General features: G+C 38.4%; 1 protein-coding gene across 1 annotated transcript in view; it reads right to left on the minus strand.

Annotated features, from left to right (window-relative positions):
• Positions 1–1,226: 1,226 nt before the first annotated feature.
• Positions 1,227–24,254, minus strand: part of RNF11 (ring finger protein 11) — a 47,396-nt gene continuing 24,368 nt past the window's right edge. Inside the window, exons 2-3 of the mRNA XM_005894720.3 lie at positions 4,485–4,654; positions 1,227–3,317 (exon numbers count right to left, since the gene is read on the minus strand). Of these exons, the coding sequence (XP_005894782.1) occupies positions 3,146–3,317; positions 4,485–4,654 (342 nt within the window). The 3' untranslated portion in view covers positions 1,227–3,145. The remainder of the gene's footprint in view (positions 3,318–4,484; positions 4,655–24,254) is intronic.

The raw sequence follows: 24,254 nt of genomic DNA on the forward strand, positions 1-24,254 counted from the left end.
TGAGGGCTCCCATGGCCACCCTCACATGATGTGGACAAGCCGCGCCGAGCCTGAGTCTTAGGGAAGCCTAGGAAAGGGGAGCTACACGGGACGCAAGCAGGGGCTACAAACGATCTTTTTCCCGACCCAGTAAAAGAACAGATGACCTTTAAATTCAGGTGAGTAAATTTAGTATTACTTCAGGAGATACTAACCAAAAACCCACTTTTTCTCATGTCCACTGGTTTCAAATTTAAAGGCTTAAAAAATCAGCTGATTAGCTATGATGCACTTAACATGCAAGTGTCAAGTGTCCTCAGCTGACTCTGAGAAACTGATCTGCTAGCCAATGCCTTTGTAAGCAAACATGGCCACCAACTGTCTACATTTAGGAATTATGCCAAAAAACTTACCTTTTCTATTTGCCATTTTCAGTCTAAGGACCACAGGCAGTTTTACTTTGTACTCCTTTATTGTTAATCCTTTATAAAAATGTATGCTTCCCTAAAGAGGAGCTTTGCACATAGAGAACTTGTTACCTCGATGCTCACTATATATTCTGCTTTATGTCATATAGACACCAAAAGTAGTTGGGAGAGTCAATACCTGTTATAAGAGATGTCTTATAAAGAACACTCATAGCATTTAAAAAGTTTGTGTGAACCAAACTCCAAGTATCTGAAAGTATTTCTTCTATGGTTTACATTTAAAAGAGTAAGATTCTTTTATTTTTTCCTGGTCAGGCTTTTCAGACATTTCAAATCCTACAGCCAAGCCTGAACACGTTTTACCCAATCCCAATTATGCTGGATAACAGGGTAATATGCCTATTATTTGCTTTAGAAAATTTAGAAGCTACCAAGCGTCTAAACTTATGATTAGATGATAGTAAAAGTCAAGCCATAAAAAATACTTCCCCCAAAGTTTATATATATACCTAGAAAACTAAAGGCAATTAATTAAATTTATACATGTGTGTTCTGAAGAAAGGATTAGATAACTTGGGAGAATTGATTCTTATGTAATCAATTCTAACTTTAGCCCTTTACAACTGTATTATAACTTTATTTAACTTGGTAAAAGCCAAAATTGATGGTTCCTAACATGGTATGTGGAGATCAAAATTAAAGAATACAAAGTACCTTATTAAAAAAAAAAATTCAGCTCAATCTTGGTTCCCTCAATATTACCGCCAAACTTCTGTAAAAGAAACCTGTTAATAAAGAAAGACTAATAGCAACATAGAAGATGATTAAAAAAAAATGTTCATTTACCAATTTTGACAATCTAGAAAAAAAGAAAGTCTAACTATAACACTTGATGACAGACATCATGTTTAAGTAGAAAACACAAAGATAAAAAATATCGCTGAAAATATTGCACAACTTCAGGTGTTTCCTCCAAATTTGCTTTATGTAATTGGATATAAATTAATGAACAAAAACTTAAGCAAGATACATGTAACAATTTAACAGAACCTGATAATCTATAATTTCTTTCAATTTTTCTCAAACTCATCATGGGGCTCATAAGAAAATTAACCAACATGGATACTGCTACAGTTGAACGTCAAATCTTTAAGTGCTTATAACATACTTAATTCTTCTATAATACAATTATGAAGAACCCTTCAAGAGACTTGACTTGTGTTTTGTATGCAGAAAAGTGTTAAAGAGTCAAATATTCAACTCAATACAAAATAATAAGAAACATTTCTGATTTGTTAAGGTTGAGATTGCTTCTCCTTTCGCTAATGAATGATTTTTTAGTTGTAATTATCACTGAGCCAAACAAATATGTCACCTTCTAGTACATAACAAAAAATAAACACATGCTAAATGGATAAAACATTACAAACTACATCTTTGCTAGACCATCTCTACCTCTAACACTTCAGAAGCTTAGAGTTTCAGAGAATTCCTACATTTAACTGCAAGAAAAAGATAAAGTCCTTTTTTTGAGATCACAACTATGATGTCATGTGGTTATACAAATTCTGCATTTGTGTGCAAAACATTAATTAAACACATTTATCTTAATTCTCCCTGCTTAGAATTGTCAGTCAACTAGCAGGACTTTCCTTCCAAGAAACAGAGACTGAGATGTGTTTTATGTAACTTCAATAACCTCAGCAATACAACAAGAGATGCAGTATCCTTTTGCTATGGTTCAAGACAACAGGGAAGGTCACAGGAAAGAAAAAATCAAAATTGTTACAACTGAGAAACTTTCTCAGTTTAACCATGTTGCCACTTTCATTTTTACATAAGCATGGTGGCATAATTCAAGCTGAATAAATCAGAATTCCTAATATTTAAAATTTACCTTGACTTTTAATTATCACCATATTAACAACCAAAATAATTATCACCATATTAACAACCAAAATAATTAGATGAAACACATAAGAAAGGCTAATATTAAACCTGACTTCACTAGAGTTGGTTTCTTGACACATTAACTGATTTTTATTTTAATAGAAAAGGGATAGTGCATCTCAGTTTGCTTACAAGCTAGGAGATCACTTTGAATTCTGCATTTCCTAACTGCAAACAGATATAGCACTTATAACAGGTTATAAATAAACTGGTTTTCAAGCATAGAGCCAGCCCCAACGATAATAATACACTATTTAAAAAAGACCTAAGGCAATGAATTCCATTTCCAATGGAAAAAAAGAACTGTGCAAACAAGCTTAAAACTACTTTTTTTGTGCCAGTGTTATAAAATGTAGCTTTTAATAAAACCTTGACCCAAATGCCAGCAACTTCAGAAAAGAATTTGGGTGGGGGAGAAGAAGAAAGTTATTTCATTTAGGAAAAAACAACCACTATCTTTTTCCTAATCTTTGACACACACAATTGAAACATATACAGCTGCTGTAACACTTTACACAATTCCTATGTACTGGAGCAATAACAAGATCTAAATACAATTATATTTTTAAACACTGGGTCAAGGCTTTACATAAAAATACCATCCTACTTTTCCCCCTAAGTTTCTAAAATATCACGTACTTTCCCCAACATCTGCAGCCATTCAGGAAATTTTAGGAAACTTTTGTGCATGATCTTAATTCCTAATCCCTGGCTCTTTGGGCTCAGTGACAAAAGATCAAAACCACCAAAAATGATGGTTCACTTGAAGTCAGATGAGAGACCCTGGCTCAATTAGTCTCGTAGGACGAAAGCAGTGCTGCATCAACTGGCTCCATGCAGGAGGGGCACGTGAAGGATCTCATCAACCAGTCATCTATACAGTCCAGGTGATAGATGTGCATGCACGGCAGAAATCGAATTGGGTCCCCATAAACAAAGTCCATCATACAGATCACACACCTGTTGGGGTGAGGGAGAGAAATGAGAGAGTATTTTTAGACAAGTGATCTATCTAGAATACTCTTTAAAATCCGTATTACAAAGACAGTGTTAATATGAACAGACAAAAACGGCTTCCTGTCATTCTATCACCTAAGCATCCAGACGGAATTTTTTCTTAGCGTTATCCTGCTACAATCTCTTATTTCAATCACCTGGGAATTTGAAGAGTTTGAGAGCAATCAACAAAGAGAAAGGTATCAGATAGGAATCAAGTCCACTGCTAGAATAGTGCTTGTAAAAACAGCTACATATTACAGAAGACACCTTAAGGAGCATGTGAAGCTTTAGTAGATAAGAAACCATGTTAGATTAATTTTATTTGAACTGAGTTTTCAGTGTAAGCCCAGGAAGCTTTCACTTTAATAACTACATGTAAATACAGAACCACTAACCCTAAATGGTGCTACAGCTCAAACAGCCAAGCACAGCATAATAAATTACTTTATGTCTGTGTTGGTAAAGATCATTCTTAACCTACAAGGAAAATAGTTGTTCTCAGGGATTCTCAAACAATAATGAACTCTGAAGGAAAAATCTCCCTGAAGTAAAATTTTATATATAACTCATCAGACTTAGTACAATTATTCTATAAATTAAGAAATAGATAAGATTTTCCTCATATCACTAAAATCCTTAGCAAACCATTTTAACCTCTATATAACCTACCGAAGTATTCCTCTATTATTGTTTTTCACTAACTAGAACTATGGTAACTATCTCTGCACATAAAACTCTGGGAGCTGAAGTAAGGTACATATTCTAGGATAGGTCTCTAAAATTAACTGTCTCAAAGGGTTTAAATCTAAAGGTCCATGAAATATTGCCAAACGGCTTTACCAATTGACTAGGCCACCAGCAATGCTGGTACTAGTTCACACTTATTACACAGGTAAATAATTTTTAACTGACATTAACTGTCATCCAAATGGACACAGACAACCTATAAAATGGTCAGAATTTGTACCATCGTTTATTCTTTTTTATATGAAAATTCTTAATTTCTACATCTAAACAAATTTTTGCCTAGAATTCATTAAATATCTGACTCTTAAAATGCAACAGAATATTTTTAAAAAGCAAATCTCTGAAGAAAGACCTTTGAAACATGTATAAATTAAAACTTACTCCCGGATCTTTTTTTCTGATCCATCTCTTCCAGGGTCATAAACTCCTTTAGGCAGATGCTGTATAAGGCCTATTCTTTGAGCTATCCTAATTTGTTCCTCTTCAGTCAGCTGAGTTGCTAGGCGAGTCTGGCTAGGTGTTGGATGATAGACCGGAACTGGAACTTGTTCCTAAATTTTTTAAAATGGAGAAAATAATTATTTTTTAAAAAATCTGTTTTCTAGGTAATGTTTTCCTTTTGTTTCTTCCTTTTTGGGCTGAGGAGGGGACCTTGGAGAGGGAGGAAATTGGACAAATATGCACTGGCATCAAATTCTGTTAACCCTGCCTTAACTTTAGCATATCTGACTTACTGTTAAAGGATATAAAAACAAGGTTTACAGTAAAACTGGCATGGAATGTTACTTGAAGTATTTCCATAGGAAAACCACATAACACAGACATATTCATTCCTGATACACAAACATAAATCAATGTAATTAATTAACCAAATGGACTGTATTCAATATTCTGTAGGCCACAATGGGAGTTTCATGGTCTTGGTATATATCATTATTTACATTAGAACTGGCCATTACAGATTCTTCTTATTTGCAAACTTGTTATTTCTTTCCATACAGACAACAATCTTAAAATTAATTTTTTGTTTATTTGGAAAGATGAGACATTATCGCAATAAATTCCTGTAAAATTAGGCTTTGGATATGTATTTGGATATGATGATCCAGTGAGCCAAATGAGGCCACCTTCCTTCCAAATGGAAAACACATTCGAGGACTCAACCATGAATCATGCAGTACTGTAGTACATATTAGTTGAAAAAAAAAAACCATGCATAACTGGACCTGTGCAGTTCAAAGCTATGTAGTTCAAGGGTCAACTTTGTTCAAGCAACTGTATTGCTTTATTTTTCTACTCGCTGTGCTGTGCTTAGTTGCTCAGTCATGCCTGACTCTTTGAGACCCCATGGACTGTCACCTGCCAGGTTCCTCTGTCCATGGAGATTCTCCAGGCAAGAATACTGGAGTGGGTTGCCATGCCCTCCTCCAGGGGATCTTCTCAACCCAGGGACTGAACCCAAGTTTCCCACACTGCAGGTAGATTCCTGTCTGAACCATTAGGGAAGTCTCACATTTATGAGATAATTTTATTCACACTCTTTATACATTGTTTCAACAGATATCTGAGTATCTGTTATGTGCTAGGTGATGGGGAGTGAAGTGTAAACAAAATAAAGTTCCTTGATTGATGGAGAAAGCTATTAGATAAGATACTCAGAAAAAACCTCTGATGAGACATCTGGGAAAAGATCTCAACTCGATGAAAACAATGAAGATAGTTCACCTCTGACCTAATGATTTCATTGTGGCTAAAACCATTTTTGAGCCACCTAATACAGTGTTTCAGATAACCTCTCTACTGAATAAATTGAGACATAACACTTTCAATCTATGTATAACGTCTTCATAGGAAAACTTACATTAAATCACAACTATCTATTCACATTAACATTAGAAAATGTTATTTTTATTCATCCTGTAGGATTATTCATGATCTCTACAATTTAGGCATTTGTTTACAATGATAGCCAACATGTGCAAGTAGGAGATTATGCCTTCAGGAATAATAGCTGAATTTGTTGACACAACCTTTTTTAACAATTTGAAAAAACTGTTTAACAACTTAAAAAAAATTCTGTGAAATAACCTCCCTAAGTATTCAGAACTAGCATCAGCTGAGGCTGTTTTTAGTCAATGGTTTCTGGGGTTCAAAAGAAAATAACAGAGAGCACCCATAATGAGACTTTGTAAGGGCTCAAGTATAAATATGCTTTTCAAAGAGAAATTTTAGGGGCAAGTCTCAGATACATATATATTAGGCTCAAATACTGAAATATTTAATTCAAGGAAAAAGACATTTCATCACAATGTCTCTTAAAGATACGATTATGTTCCCTTAAATTAGCCCTATTCTTATAAACCCGTTTTCTGACTAGTTATTATTGAGTTTCTGGTCAAAGGCAATTCAACTCAAGACTATTTCTTTTGAGATTCAGAACAAATATGTAATTAAAGATCTCAAAAAAAGGTAAATTCTTATCAAATAATGTTATATTCTATGACACAAGTAAAATGCCAGTAGTTCAAAGTTTCATGTTTAATAAATTCCCATATGAAATCAATGATTAATACTTTTAGCTCATCTAGAAAATAATAACCAAGCATATGGATACTTATCAGAATTACATTCTTCATCCAAATATTTGGTTCATTTCACATGCAAAGAACATATTTTATTATTATCAAGTATGGTTTTTGGATCCAGATAACCTTGGATTACTGTCAAAGTTACTTCTCTGCCAGTACAGCCCTGTTGAAGAGATTTAGCCTATCTGGATTACCCTACCTTATATGGTTGCTGTTAAGACTTAAATGAGAAAGACGGTGAACCTTAGAATGGCAGGAACTCACTAAACAGTGGCTTTTATAACTATCAATATTGCATTTGAAGAGCTCTATTACTTCAGCCCAATTAGCTGTTTCCTGAAAGTTTCAAGCTTGTCTCTCTTACTGCCTTTGTTCTTGGAATTCCCTCTACTTTCCCCTGCAGGTCCACTGGTTCAAAGCATATTAGTGTCTTGTCAATGTAAAACTTTACCCGATCCTCCTCCTTGCCACCCAATACTGATACACACTGCCTTTAGCCTTATATTACATGTGTCTGCCTATAAGAGAATTTAGATTAAACAGAATACAGTGAAACTTCAGTTAACAAATACAGTCATTAAGCAAGAAGAGGATGTCAATTCTAGCTTTCAAAGAGGAAGTGAGGTACAAAACTGCATTGCACAGCATGAAAGCTTTTCTTCAGTCCTATAAAAGTTACATGACTTCTGTTATTAAAGATCATAGAAATGGCTATTGCACCTCTGGCTTAGATATTCACCTATTAAAGGTTTTATACCTAGTGGGCAATTTTTTTTTTTTTTCTGAGCTCAAACCATTTTATGGTTTGAGGGGCTTCAGGGACGGTCAAAAAGCTGGGAGGACAATGAGATTCAATGTCCTTCTCCGGACCATCTGCCCAGCTTCTACTAGGACTACTGTACATATAAAAGTTCATTAAATAAATGTTAGCTACTATTACTGTGGCTCCACCATTATGTGACAGCATTCCAACACTTTAAGAAACAAACTAAATTTTCAATTTTGTATTTCAACTATACCTCAATAAAGCTGAAAATGAAATAAAACAATTTTTTTAAAAAGAAGAAATGGACTAGACTATGACAGAAAGAAGTAAAACATTTCAAAAAAGAATCTTTAAGAACAACTTTCTCATTTTACAGGCCCAAGCTTGCCTACAGTTACATCTGATCTGGTAGACAGAATGCCCGAAGAACTATGGACAGAGATTCCTAATATTGTACAGGAAGCAGTAATCAAAACCATTCCAGAGAAAAACAAATAAGAGAAAGCAAAGTGGTTGTCTGAGGAGAGTTTACAAAAAGCTAAGAAAAGAAGTGAAAGGCAAAGGAGAAAGGGAAAGATACATCCAACTGAATGCAGAGTTCCAGAGAATAGCAAGGAGAGATAGAAGAAAGTCATCTTAAGTAACAAGGCAAAGAAACAGAGGAAAAAATAGAGTGAGAAAGACTGTGAGATCTCTTCAAGAAAACTGGAGATACCAAGGGAACATTTCATGCAAAGATAGGCACAATAAAGGACAGAAACAGCAAATGCCTAAAAGAAGAAGAAGAGATTAAGAAGAGGTGGCAAGAATATACAGAAGAACTATCCAAAAAGGTTTTAACGACCTGGATAACCACAATGGTGTGGTCACTCACCTAGAGCCAGACATCCTGGAGTGTGAAGTCAAGTGGGCCTTAGGAAACATTACTACAAGCAAAGCTAGTGGAGGTGATGTCATTCCAGCTGAGCTATTTTAAATCCTAAAAGAGGATGCTGTTAAAGTGCTTCACTCAATATGTCAGCAAATTTGGAAAACTCAGCAGTGGCTAGAGGACTGCAAAAGATCAGTTTTCATGCCAATCCTATATAAAGAAGGGCAATGCCAAAAAATGTTCGAACTACAATTGTGCTCATTTCACATGCAAGCAAGGTAACGGTCAAAATCCTTCAAGCTAAGCTTGAATTGTATGTGAACTGAGAACTTCCAGATGTACAAGCTGGATTTAGAAAAGGTAGAGGAACCAGGGATCAAATGGCCAACATCTGCTGGATCACAGAGAAAGCAAGGGAATTCCAGAAAAGCATCTACTTCCACTTCACTGATTATGCTAAAGCCTTTGGCGATGTGGATCACAACAAACTGTGGAAAATTCTTAAAGAGATGGGAATACTAGACCACCTTACCTGTCTCCCAGGAAACCTGTATGCAGGTCAAGAAGCAATAGTTAGAATGGGACACAGAACAATGGACTAATTCCAAAGTGGGAAAGGAGTACATCAAGGCTGTATTCTGTCACCCTGCTTATTTAATTTATATGCAGAGTACATCATGTGAAATGTCAGGCTGGATGAAGCACAAGCTGGAATCAAGATTGCTGCGAGAAATATCAATAACCTTAGATACGCACACGATACCACTCCGATGACAGAAATCGAAGAGGAACTAAACAGCCTCTTGCTAAGGGTGAAAGAGGAGAGTGAAAAAAGGCTGGCTTAAAATCCAACATTCAAAAAACTAAGATCACAGCATCCAGTCCCATCATTTCACAGCAAATAGATGGGGAAAATATGGAAACAGTGACAGATTTTATTTTCTTGGTTTCCAGTATCACTGTAGATGGTGACTGCAGTCATGATATTAGAAGACACTTGTTACTTGGAAGAAAAACTATGAAAAACTCAGCATATTAAAAAGCAGAGACATCACTTTGCAAAAAAAAAGTCTGTATAGTCAAAGCTATGGTTTTTCCAATAGTCATGTACGAATATGAGAGCTGGACCATTAAGAAGGCTGAGCATTGAAGAACTGATGCTTTCAAACTGTGGTGCTGGAGAAGACTCTTGAGAGTCCCCTGCACAGCAAGGAGATGGAACCAGTCAATCCTAAAGGAAATCAACTCTGAATATTCATTGAAAGGACTGATGCTAAAGCTCCAATACTTTGGCCATCTGATGCAAAGAGCTGACTCACTGGCAAAGACCCTGCTGCTGGGAAAGATGGAGGTACAAGAAAAGGGCAACAGAGGATGAGATGGTTGGACAGCAGCACTGACTCAGTGGACATGAATCTGAGTCAACTCCGGGAAATAGTGAAGGACAGGGAAACCTGGCATGCTGCAGTCCACGGGTCGCAGATTTGGACATGATGATATGCGTTGGTGCACGTCTTTTTTTGTTATTCTACTGAGCCTTTGGCAGGCTCTTTTAATCAGGTGTTGTGTCCTTCAACATGGGATAGCTCCTCTCAGGCCCTCCTGTGCCCATGCAGCCACTGCTCCTTGGACGTTGGGTTGGTCCTCCCGGCCACCGCCCCTGGCCTTGGGCGTGGGGTTGCTCCTCCGGGCCGCCACCCCTGGCCTTGGGCTTAGGGGTGTGGGGTAGCTCCTCCCGCCCGCCGCCCCTGGCCTCCGGCTTGGGGTGTGGAGTATCTCCTCCCGGCTGCCGCCCCTGACCTTGGACGCGGGGTAACTCCTCTTGTCATCACCCCTGACCTCAGACGCAGGGTTCTCTCGTCGCCACCCCTGGCCTCGGACGCAGGGTAACTCCTCTCGTTGCCGCCCCTGGCCTCGACGCTGGGTATCTCCTCTGGGCCACCCCGCCCTGACCTCGGATGCGGGGTAGCTTCTCTCGGCCGTTCCTGCGCCGTCACAGTCTGGTACTCTCGGCCGCTGCCCCTGACCTTGGAGGTGGGGTAACTTCTCTTGGCCACCGCCCTTTGGGCATGGGGTCCTCCCGGCTTCTGCCCCTGACCTCGGATGTGGGGTGGCTCCTCTCGGCCGTGTGCGCCCAACCAGTAATGCTGAAGAAGCTGAAGTTGAACGGTTCTATGAAGACCTACGAGACCTTTTACAACTAACACCCAAAAAAGATGTCCTTTTCATTATAGGGGACTGGAATGCAAAAGTAGGAAGTCAAGAAACACCTGGAGTAACAGGCAAATTTGGCCTTGGAATACGCAATGAAGCAGGGCAAAGACTAATAGAGTTTTGCCAAGAAAATACACTGGTCATAACAAATACCCTCTTCCAACAACACAAGAGAAGACTCTATACGTGGACATCACCAGATGGTCAACACCGAAATCAGACTGATTATATTCTTTGCAGCCAAAGATGGAGAAGCTCTATACAGTCAGCAAAAACAAGACCAGGAGCTGACGGTGGCTCAGACCATGAACCCCTTATTGCCAAATTCAGACTTAAATTGAGGAAAGTAGGGAAAACCACTAGGCCATTCAGGTATGACCTAAATCAAATTCCTTATTATGATTATACAGTGGAAGTGAGAAATAGATTTAAGGGCCTAGATCTGATAGAGTGCCTGATGAACTATGGAATGAGGTTCGTGACATTGTACAGGAGACAGGGATCAAGACCATTCCCATGGAAAAGAAATGCAAAAAAGCAAAATGGCTATCTGGGGAGGCCTTACAAATAGCTGCGAAAAGAAGAGAAGCAAAAACCAAAGGAGAAAAGGAAAGATATAAACATCTGAATGCAGAGTTCCAAAGAATAGCAAGAAGAGATAAGAAAGCCTTCTTCAGCGATCAATGCAAAGAAATAGAGGAAAACAACAGAATGGGAAAGACTAGAGATCTCTTCCAGAAAATCAGAGATACCAAAGGAACATTTCATGCAAAGATGGGCTCGATAAAGGACAGAAATGGTATGGACCTAACAGAAGCAGAAGATATAAAGAAGAGATGGCAAGAATACACAGAAGAACTGTACAAAAAAGATCTTCACGACCCAGATATTCACAATGGTGTGATCACTGACCTAGAGCCAGATACCCTGGAATGTGAAGTCAAGTGGGCCTTAGAAAGCATCACTATGAACAAAGCTAGTGGAGGTGATGGAATTCCAGTTGAGCTATTCCAAATCCTGAAAGATGATGCTGTGAAAGTGCTGCACTCAATATGCCAGCAAATTTGGAAAACTCAGCAGTGGCCACAGGACTGGAAAAGGTCAGTTTTCATTCCAATCCCAAAGAAACGCAATGCCAAAGAATGCTCAAACTACTGCACAATTGCACTCATCTCACACGCTAGTAAAGTAATGCTCAAAATTCTCCAAGCCAGGCTTCAGCAATCTGTGAACCGTGAACTTCCTGATGTTCAAGCTGGTTTTAGAAAAGGCAGAGGAACCAGAGGTCAAATTGCCAACATCCGCTGGATCATGGAAAAAGCAAGAGAGTTCCAGAAAAACATCTATTTCTGCTTTATTGACTATGCCAAAGCCTTTGGCTGTGTGGATCACAATAAACTGTGGAAAATTCTTCAAGAGATGGGAATACCAGACCACCTGACCTGCCTCTTGAGAAATCTGTATGCAGGTCAGGAAGCAACAGTTAGAACTGGACATGGAACAACAGACTGGTTCCAAATAGGAAAAGGAGTTCGTCAAGGCTGTATATTGTCACCCTGTTTATTTAACTTATATGCAGAGTACATCATGAGAAACGCTGGACTGGAAGAAACACAAGCTGGAATCAAGATTGTCGGGAGAAATCTCAATAACCTCAGATATGCAGGTGACACCACCCTTATGGCAGAAAGTGAAGAGGAACTCAAAAGCCTCTTGTTGAAAGTGAAAGTGGAGAGTGAAAAAGTTGGCTTAAAGCTCAACATTCAGAAAACGAAGATCATGGCATCCGGTCCCACCACTTCATGGGAAATAGATGGGGAAACAGTGGAAACAGTGTCAGACTTTATTTTTCTGGTCTCCAAAATCACTACAGATGGTGACTGCAGCCATGAAATTAAAAGACGCTTACTCCTTGGAAGGAAAGTATGACCAACCTAGATAGCATATTCAAAAGCAGAGACATTACTTTGCCAACAAAGGTTTGTCTAGTCAAGGCTATGGTTTTTCCTGTGGTCATGTATGGATGTGAGAGTTGGACTGTGAAGAAGGCTGAGTGCCAAAGAATTGATGCTTTTGAACTGTGGTGTCGGAGAAGACTCTTGAGAGTCCCTTGGACTGCAAGGAGATCCATCCAGTCCATTCTGAAGGAGATCAGCCCTGGGATTTCTTTGGAAGGAATGATGCTAAAGCTGAAACTCCAGTACTTTGGCCACCTCATGCGAAGAGTTGACTCATTGGAAAAGACTCTGATGCTGGGAGGGATTTGGGGCAAGAGGAGAAGGGGATGACAGAGGATGGGATGGCTGGATGGCATCACTGACTCGATAGATGTGAGTCTGAGTGAACTCTGGGAGTTGGTGATAGACAGGGAGGCCTGGCGTGCTGCGATTCATGGGGTCGCAAAGAGTCGGACACGACTGAGCGACTGATCTGATATGATCTGTGTCCTTCAGTTTCTGAAATTTTTTTTAGAAGTTGATTTAAAAAATATATTTATTTATTTATTTAACTGCATCAGGTCTTAGTTGTAGTAACAACTGCTAAATAATTACTGACAATACTGGAGTTAGAATTCTGGTCTCTGTTTTAAGCTGGTAATTTCCACTACATCATGCTTGGTTGCTGGACAGCAAGGAGATTCTCTCAGTTAAATGATTTGGATTTTGTCTGTTTGCATTACACTGAAATGACATTTTAAGAAAGCTATCATTTGACAGAAAACAACAAAATTCTGTAAAGCAATTATCCTTCAATTTAAAAATAAATTATCCAGCAATCCCACTGCTGGGCATACATACTAAGGAAACCAGAATTGAAAGAGACAAGTGTACCCCAATGTTCATCGCAGCACTGTTTGTAATAGCCAGGACATGGAAGCAACCTAGATGTCCATCAACAGATGAATGGATAAGAAAGCTGTGGTACATATACACAATGGAGTATTACTCAGCCATTAAAAAGAATACATTTGAATCAGTTCTAATGAGGTGGATGAAACTGGAGCCTATTATACACAGTGAAGTAAGCCAGAAAAAAAAACACCAATACAGTATACTAACGCATATATATGGAATTTTAAAAGATGGTAACAATAACCCTGTGTACGAGACAGCAAAAGAGACACTGATGTATAGAACAGTCTTTTGGATTCTGTGGGAGAGGAAGAGGGTGGGATGATTTGGGAGAATGGCATTGAAATACGTATAATATCATATATGGAATGAGTCGCCAGTCCAGGTTCAATGCGGGCTAGTGCACTGGGACAACCCAGAGGGATGGTATGGGGAGGGAGGAGGGAGGAGGGTTCAGGACGGGGAACACATGTATACCTGTGGTGGATTCATTTCGATATTTGGCAAAACCAATACAATATTGTAAAGTTTAAAAATAAAATAAAATTAAAAATAAATAAAATTAAAAATAAATAAATAAAAAAAAAAAAATGAGGAACCTAAAGCCTAGAAAAACTTAATTCCAGCTCCAGGTCCAACAACTAGTTACTGGCAAAATCTAGTCTAGAAATACAATTATCATTTCTCTGTTTTTAACAAGGAGAAAAAGTATAGTACTAGTATTTATTTTTTTGATTTAGCAATGTCAATCAGGAAGTTGGTAATAAAAGGAATAGGTTTGTGCAACTAAGCTCTATTAGGTTCGTTCATAAAATCTTTTCAGATTGTATTGGTTAAGGTGTACTATATATTGACTATTATTTGGCCTCAGAGTAGGTAACTACTTTTTGTTTCAGATGTTAACTGTAGATGACTCATGTTAAAAATACATCCAAATTAAAATGTTTTTGATTAAAAATATCTGCTGATTATGATGGATGTCTACATGTTTTATTGTAAATTCATTTGAAAAAGGTATGCAAATATTGTTTAAAAAAAAAAAAATCATGTTAGCTTTCTCCTGGCTTTGAAGCAAAAGAAATACACATAAGTTCCCCCAGCCCTCCCCCAAAACAACAAAAAAGTTATGTTTTTCTTAAGGTAACTACTGAACTCTTAAAAATAAATTTAAATGTTTTATTTTAAAAAAAGCCATCAAAGTAGGAATTTCTAATAAAGTTATACATTTTTTTCATCTACAATAAAGGTTTTGTAATTTCAACAACTTCCAGAATTTAGAATTTCAAAAAACATCAACTCTATCTTGAAACTGTCTCATAAAATAGATTCTATTGCTGATAAAAAAAATAGAATCCTGCACCCCCCCTCCCCCGCCCCCTCCTATCTAGGGTACCTTTGCAGAATCCTAGGAATCAATGAAACAGTTTTAAAAATACTGCTATTTATGAATACGGGATTTTCAGTCTGAAAAATTTGAGTCTCTGATACTTTCTGCAGTGAATAAGTTATTTGAACCCTTTGCTTTCTCCCGATCCTCAAATGCCTCTGGTTTGCAAACTTCAGGCTAACTGCAATTGCCCGTGGCTTTGGTCTTAGCTTTCTGGCTTGTCTCTGAACACAAGCAACTCTTTGGCCTCTGTTGTAATCCCTGCCAGCTAAGATTTTCAACCCCTGAATTATGACTTCCAATTTAGACTATTTTTTGTATTCTCAGTCCCAGATCAACTGACTGCCATCCACATCAAGATATGACTAATTCGAAAGTCAGTGGAACAAATAGTGTAAGACTGTGGGTAGTATAAGACTCCTTAATCCTTGACCATACCTACTATTAGTACAAACAAAAAGACCTATACTACAGACCAAAACACCTTAACTGTCTCTTAAGCATGTGCTTATAAAAGGCTCAATTTCTTTGGTCTTGTGGTTCACGTATGGGTACAGAGAACACAGAAAGCAGAACAGAAAAGGAAAGCTCTACCTTATGAAGAAGCATATTAATAGACACAAAACCAAAACTCCGATCTCTTATTCATATTATGGATGTATTTTCTTCTTTGGTATTTTTGTTAAACCAAAGGAACCCTCTAGAAATTTTAGATGATTCACCATTCTAATTTCAGTTTACATGTAACTTTTCAGAAACCCTCTACAGAGAAGGAAATGACTAAGAACTCCTAATATTTTAAAGATGGCCTCTCTCTTCTTACGACACACACCTAGTTTTATTCCCATCATACTTACTAAAAAGGACCTTAAGGAAAAGTTATTGTTAACTAGCTAGAGAGCCAATGGTATTTTCTAAGTGGCAAAATAGAATATAGTCAGAAGACTAGAATGGAAGATTGGACAGGGATATAAAAATGGCAATTTTTAAAAGGCTGGATTCTGGGACATTCCCTAATTGATAGCTCACTGTGCCTCAACTCTTTGTGCGAACAATATGATTTATGCTGAACATGTTTTCCCTCTGGGAGTCTAGAATTTTGGTATATGCTAGGCAGTGAATGTCTATTCAATACTTTGGGCTCCCCTGGTAGTTAACACTTCACACATGTTGGCACAATTCTGTGTGACTCCACCAGGAGAGAACTCTTAGAAGCCTGTGCCTTTCCCTATAGACATATGCACCTTTTTTCACCAACTGACTTGTGTTCTCCTGCAATAACAACTCATAACTGTGATTACAATTACATGCTAAGAACTATGAGTCCTCCAATGGAACTGAAGATCTAGATGGTAAGAGTGATGGAAGAACTCCCTGGCAGTCCAGTGGTTAAGGCCCCGTGCTTCCACTGCAAGGGGGATAGGTTTGGCACTCCCTCCCCGACTCCCCAAAAGAGAGTGGTGGATAAGTGCTGCATTGACTCTTTCTCCTGTTTTCAAATAGTTTACTTGGTGATGTTCACTAGGCATGCTTCTTTATGGACTTCCCTGGCGGTCCAGTGGTTAAGACTCTTGTGCTTCCACTGCCGGGAGCATGTGTTTGATCCCTGGTCGTGAGAACTAAGATCCTGCCTGTTTTGAGAAGCGGCCCCTCTCCTCAAGAAGAGAAATGCTTCTTTGTGAAAAACATGTTTTGACAATGACAGTTACACAGTTTTGCGTTTTATTTCTATTTTTCAAAGTAAGTTCAAAGGAACTAATATTCTGAAGTTATTAAGCACAGAGAAAAACATCTCTGACACAGAAGTGTTACATGCTGAACTGCATCCCCCAAAATTCTTATGTTGAAATCCTAACCCCCAGAACCTCATGATGTGATCGCACCTGGAGTCAGAAATGTGACTTTTTGTCCTGGTCTGTTTTCCTGCCCTATACTCTTCACTAATAACCATGTCCATGTTGACAGCTAAAAATATTACCTAAATATAAGTGATTCACAAATTTATATTCCAGTCTAGATCTCACTTTTAAACTCCAGGTTATACTTTGACAGTTCTAATTCGATGTCCAAAAATGAACTGCCCTCCAAAACCTGTTCCTCTTCTCTATCTCAGTAAATGACATGACTACCTTTTTAGTTCTGGAAGACAGAAACATCCTTGGCACCTTCCCCTCCTTTAACTACTGAAATGCTGATGGAAGTCTGTTGATTTCTTTCCATGTCTACTGCCAATACTTCAGTCTAAGTTCCCATTTCTTTCCTGATGTACAATATTAGCTAGCAAAATCTCAATTTGTTTTCTACCTAGAAGTTAGAGCAATCTGCAAAAACAAATCCAACCCTATGCTCTCAACATACATTAAAAACCCCTTCAATAGATTTCCCACTGCTCTTAGGATGGAGTCCAAAGTCCTTAACAAGACCTCCAACACCTTGCATAAGTCTACCTACCACCCATCCTCTCCTTTTTCATCTGACAACTCACTCACTGCTTTCTAGTCTTACTGGCCTTCTTTCAGATCCTCTAAAGAAGCATGATCTCTTCTATGTGAAGTCATAGCACCTGTTGTATTTGCATAAAACACTCTCTTCCACCGTTACTCTTGCTTGGTGGTGGTTTAGTCACTACGTTGTGTCTGACCCTCAAGACCTCAGGGACTACAGCTCACCAGGCTCCTCTGTCCATGAGATTTTCCAGGCAAGAAGACTAGAGTGGGTTGCCATTTCCTTCTCCAGGGGTTCTTTCTGACCCACGGATCAAACCCTGGTCTCCTACATTGCAGGCAGATTCTTTGCCAACTGAGCTACCAGGGAAGCTGACTCTTGCTTAAACACTTCTTTTTTCTTCCTTCAGAGTTCAGGTTAACTTCCATTTTTTCAGATATTTTCCCTAACCATTCTTTTCTATTATAGGCTCTTTTACACCAAGTAACTTCCCTTCAATAGCATTTGTCATAGTTGTAATTTTATATTTAGTTATATGTTAACTTGAATGTTGTCTTTCCCACCAGACTGTAACATCCCTGATAAAGAGTTGTGTCTGCTTTTGCTCCTCACTGGATGGACAGATGAATAAATGACCTACTAAAAATGTTACCTACTAATAGCTAAAAATAGTCACCCATTAACTGACTGCAGTGTTCCTTCACATTTTAGTTTTTTCCTTTAGATTTTTAAGAACCCGTAGTCAACTGTCAAATAATTACTAAAGTTAGTATACATATGCTATAATTCTGGGATTACAGAGCTGCTTTGGCTTGTCCAAGTATATTCTTTAAAAATGACTAATAATAGTACATCCATCACTTCCCCTCCAAAAGTGAGCCCTAAATATGATTTTGAAAACCTGTGGAAAATGTTTACAAATTAATCACTGATAATGTGAGTTACTCAGTGTGTCCGACTCTTTGGACTGTAGTCCACACGTTCTTCTGTCCATGGGATTCTCCAAGCAAGAATACTGGAGTGGGTTGCCATTTCCTTCTCCAGGGGATCTTCCCACTTGAAATGTACAAGGGCCCTTAGGACAAAATGAATGGATTTATGAAAATCTAAATCACCAATGTAGTAAACTGCTAATTAATATAGATGCTGGGAACCTTTGAGGGTGGTTCACTTGACTGTCCTCACCTCTCTAAGAAAATGATTCAAGTAGTATTTTGTGCCTGGGCTAAAAAGGTGACTGTGTGATTATCTGACTAATGCATTCCTTCACCAATTTGTAAGTTTAACAATGGCAGAGATTATATCCATTTTGCTCACCAATATATACTGTTCACCTAGCACAGTGTATCATTCACGTTAGTAGAGATTCAAACATTACTGGATAATTGAATGATTTAAATGAAAGCACTCATGTTCCTGAAATCCATGTTATATATTCATATCAAGATTTTGTAAACACACTATGAACATTTTTCTAAGGACCTGGATTATGCCACAATAAAACCAAAAAGGAAAACTTAATATAAATTATAACCAACATTCCTTCTCCAAGAGATGATCTGGTTTGTTGCCTCTGTGATACTTTTACCTATCTTTCTATCCCATTGCAACTTCAATTTAAAATTTATCCAAAATCAAACTAATGATCTCCTACTCCCATAATTTTTCTTAAACTCAGAAATTTTTTGTCCACTATCTAGGTTAATGATAGAGAAGTACAGTGGAAGGAACAGATATATCACAGAATTTCAGCCTCTGGCACTTATTAGGTATGTGACCATAGGCAAGTTAATACCGCTAAGGTTTCTCATCAGAAAAATGTATAGAATACCCATCTTAAAAGAGTGCCATAAGGAATAACTAAGAAAATGCACAAACCACGACAGGGGCTCAAATATCTGGGCCTTCCTATACAGACATCTAGAGTCATCCAAGGTAGACATCTCTTCCCCCCACCATTCCTTTAGCCCTATCATCTACTTAAATGTCTTACGTGCTGTGCTAAATCGCCTCAGTTGTGACTGACTCTTTGTGACCCCATGGATTGTAGCCCACCAGGCTCCTCTGTCATGGGATTCTCCAGGCAAAAATATTGGAGAGGATTGCCATGCCCTCCTCCAGGGGATCAAACCCATGTTTCTTGTGGCTCCTGCACTGCAGGTGGATTCTTTACCACTGAGACACCAGGGAAGCTGAGTGGTTCAGTGGTAAATGTCTTATAATCTTTATCTAACTACCATTTATTTCCTCAATGTCAATAGGAGACATATATGTACTTGCCCTGTGAGTTTAAATCTTGTGAAAGAGGGAATTCACTGTAAGAGAAGCAAATATATTCAAATAAATTTAAACTTTTTTTCCTCCTTAATGCTTTCAGTTCAGTTCAGTTTCTTGTCATGTCTGACTATTTGCGACCTCCATGGACTGCAGCACGCCAGGCTTCCCTGTCCATCACCAATTCCCAAAGTTTGCTCAAACTCATGTCCATTGAGTTGATGATGCCATCCAACCATCTCATCCTCCTGCCTTCTCCTCCTGCCTTCAATCCTTCCCAGCATCAGTGTCTTTTCAAATGAGTCAGTTCCTCACATCAGGTGGTCAAAGTACTGGAGTTTCAGCTTCAGCATCAGTCCTTCCAATGAATATTCAGGACTGATTTCCTTTAGGATTGACTGGTTTGATCTCCTTGCAATGAGGGACTGACTCTCAAGTGTCTTCTCTACACCACAGTTCAGAAGCATTTCTTTGGCTTTCATCAATTTGGTTGCATCAATTCTTCGGCGTTCAGCTTTCTTTATAGTCCAACTCTCATATCCATACATGACTACTGGAAAAACCATAGCTTTGACTAGACAGACCTTTGTTGGCATAGTAATGTCTCTGCTGACAAGACGTGGTCCACTGGAGAGAGGAACGGCAAACCACTTAAGTATTCTTGCGTTGAGAACCCCATGAACAGTAAGAAAAGGCAAAAAGATGATACTGAAAGATGAACTCCCCAGGTTGGTAGGTGCCCAATATGCTACTGGAGTGGAGAAATAACTCCAGAAAGAATGAAGAGACAGAGCCAAAGCAAAAACAGCGCCCAGTTATGGATGTGACTGGTGATAGAAGTCTGATGCTGTAAAGGACAATACTGCATAGGTACCTGGAATGTTAGGTCCACGAATCAAGATAAATTGGAAGTGGTCAAACAGAGATGGCAAGAGTGCTCAGTCGTGTCCAACTCTTTGCAACCCCGTGGACTGTAGCCTACCAGGCTCCTTCCTCCATGGGATTCTCCAGGCAAGAATACTGGAGTGGGTTACCATTTCCTTCTCCAGGGGATCTTCCTGACCCAGAGGTCAAACCGGAGTCTCTGGCATTGCAGGCAGACGCTATAACCTCTGAGCCACCAGGGAAGCTTTTAAGAATCAGTGAACTGAAATGGACTGGAATGGGAGAATTTAATTCAGATGACCATTATATCTACTACTGTGAAGAATCCCTTAGAAGAAATGGAGTAGCCCTCATAGTCAACAAAAATGTAGTACTTGGGTGCAATCTCAAAAACAAAATGATCTCTGTTCATTAATGCTTTAATTCCCCACGTAAGTCTTCATGCAAAAAAAAACCCAAAAAACCCCAAACAAAAAGCCCAAGAGAATCCAAGCAAAAGTATCTGCCTTAAAGAAAAGGAGTAATTTAAATTAAAAATGTGTTCGGAAAAGAAATGCAGCATCATGGAAAGGGGTAGAATAGAAAAAGAACAAAGGATTACAAGATGTGCTGAGGCAGGGAAAACAGAAAAGACAGGGTCAGTCACACAAAAAAGCAAGGGCTGACTTTCTGATAAGGTAAACCTCTGAAGTGTTCCAGTTGTTTGTTAATAAATAATGAAGCATCTATAAAATTATGAAAGTTATGAAAAATAAAATAGGCTCTAATCTCAGGGAGTTTAAAAGTCAAGAAAGACATAAACAGATCAAAGTCTAAATATGTCTATTTGAAAGGCACTATATTAAAAATTGGACCCAGTTTACGGAATTATGATATAATTTCAGAAACTAAATAAAACAATGCAGTGGGGAAGTGCCTAAATAATGTGCTGAGGCTGGAAATAGTACAAGTCTGGTCTGTGGTAAAGGAAAAATAAAGTCACTGCTAAAGAATGCAGCTTGTCACCAAAATCTGTATCCTTTCCTCCAGAAGAGTTAGTTCTTCTGATTTTCTCCTTACAGCCGTACAAGCTGCTGCTGGCACCACCCCCTCCCCAGCTGCAGTCTCCTACTGGGAATGTTTTTCTGCATTTTGCCAGACTGAAACAAGGCCATAAAATGGAGGATTTGGAATAAATTATCTCAATGCATATTCTAACTCTGATGTTCAATGACTCCTGACCAAAAAAACTCAAACCAAACAAACAAAACCCCAAAGACTAGCATTAATACAATTCCTGAACCATAAAGGATAACAATTATACATTGAGGGGAAAAAAAGCCAGTATCCCATCAATGACACTGACAAATGATATGTTTTAATGCGAAAGTATACAAACCAAAGTGATCTACATGGAAAAGGAGCACTGCTTCCAGGGAGGCAGTTTGCATTTGTTTGCTTGTTTTTTATAGAAATGAAAAAGTTGGCTTATTTCATTCACTATATATTCACTGAGCACAATATCCTAATTGGTAGACGGCTGGTAGGCATTATTACTATAGGCACTTAGCAATAGCAAGTCATTGGATAAATCCATCTAAAGATCAAGAGAACTGAAATCAAGGTGACATTTGGAGACGAGGCACAAATTACAATATTTCTTAAATACTCAATCACATTTCAGGTGCTATTTTAGGCAAAGGAGATATAGTGATGACAAAGATAGATGAGTCCTGTCCTTATAAAGCTTAAATCCCCTATAAGTAGGGGGATACAGAGATAGCAAACAAGGTGATTACCACACCAATGGCTCCTATCTCTAAATTGTCCATGACCTGGCAATTCTTGGGACAGGCATACATTTCAGTGGATCCACAGGCCAGTCAACATTTGATGAGTTGCACCTACTGACTGGTGAAGAGAGGATGAACCAAGAGACTGTCTTCTCTTAGAACTGGAACACTGAATTAATTGACCTGAAAGGTACTGAGCAGCAAATAAGAGATGTGTAAACTGAGGTTTTGAGGAAACTGATGGTATTAAAGACAGATTAGAAATGCTGAGTAAAGCAGATATTAGGAAAGCCCACAGATGAAAAACCCCGAAGTCCCTGGGTAAAAGAACTGGGAGACGCTGGCTGCCTTGGTTCCTTTACAGTGTTTTGATTCTAACCCATGTGTATATCATTAAAATAAAGCATCTTTCCTCTGAGTTAATTTTTGTCTAAAGACTCTCGTAAGCACCACCACTGTTTTCTTTGCTAAATGAGACCTAAATTAGCCTACCTTTTCCTTTTCATCAAGCAAATTGGTTTCCAGAGGGGAAATGGTACCAAATGACTGGCAAAGAATTGTTAACCAGTGGAGCTGATTTCCAGGGTAGTTGTAGGTGAAGAGATATTCCCCTGACTGACTGCATAAATTATTGTTGGAACCACTTCTTTGCTACAGCCAAAAAATACTGGCATTTTTCTCATTTAAGCATCCTACCAGCTTAAAGAATAAGAATATACATTTCAATAATTACCTTTCATCCTTAAACATAAGATGCAAATGTATGACTACCTGAAAGCTAACAGTAATAAGCCCTAGCTACTGCTGCTGCTGCTGCTGCTGCTAAGTTGCTTCAGTTGTGTCCGACTCTGTGTGACCCCATAGACGGCAGCCCAACAGGCTCCCCCATCCTGGGATTCTCCAGGCAGGAACACTGGAGTGGGTTGCCATTTCCTTCTCCAATGCATGAAGGTGAAAAGAGAAAGTGAAGTCACTCAGTCGTGTCCAACACTTAGCGACCCCATGGACTACAGCCCACCAGGCTCCTCCATCCATGGGATTTTCCAGGCAAGAGTACTGGAGTGGGTTGCCATTGCCTTCTCCAATAAGCCCTAGAGTTTTCTGCAAAACCAGAGCTAGAATATACACAGCCTTTAAGGAGTTAAAAGATGAAAGCTTTAAAAAGGTATTAATTCCAAAAAGAATATGTTTGTAGCAGCCAAGGGTTGGCTTTGGATCTCAGGAAGTCTGTTATTGCATTTACTGCACTAAGTTCTCTAACAGATACCTTTCTCTCCTCTTTTTTAAAAGTTAATATTTGAAGGACCAGGGCTAACATCACCAAAAAAACTAATTCCCTCTAAAAACTGGTGAACTTCATTTGTAAGAATTCTACAAAACTCTTTAGGAGGTATATTTATTGGATTCTAACAGCTTTTTGCTATTGCTGTTGAAGTATAGTTGATTCACAGTATTATATTAGTTAGGTTCAGGTATACAGCAGAGTCATTCAATATTTTTATAAACTACACTCCATTTAACCCTACTACAAAACAATGACTATATTTCCCTGTGCTGTACAATATATCCTTATCTATTTTATACACAGTAGTTCTTTGGCAACCTACAACTTAGCATATTTTACCCATGTTGTAGCATGTATCAAAATCTCACTCCTTTTTACTGCTGAATAATAATACTGTATTGTATGTATGTCCACACTTTGCTTAGCCATTCATTAGGTGATGGACATTTGGGTTGTTTCCACTTCTTAGCTATTACAAATATACTGCTATGAGCATTTGTGTACAAGTTTCTGTATGGGGATGTTTTCATTTATCTTGGGTATACACCTAGGAGCAGAATTGCTGGGTCATATGATAATTCTAAGTTTAATCTTTTGAACAACTGCCAAACTGTGTTCCAAAGCACTTGTACCATTTTACGTTTCCACCAGAAGTGTATGAGGGTTATTTCCTATTTCATCACATCACTGCCAAATCTTATTTTCTTTTCTGTTTTGTTTGTATATGGTGATCCTTTTTAAGACACAGATATCTTGGCTCTCAATGTTGTGACTGTATTAAATACTGAGATGCTAATACTTTTCTACTACAC

This window comes from Bos mutus, chromosome 3, assembly GCF_027580195.1.
Source record: "Bos mutus isolate GX-2022 chromosome 3, NWIPB_WYAK_1.1, whole genome shotgun sequence".
Taxonomy (NCBI): Eukaryota; Metazoa; Chordata; class Mammalia; order Artiodactyla; family Bovidae; genus Bos; species Bos mutus.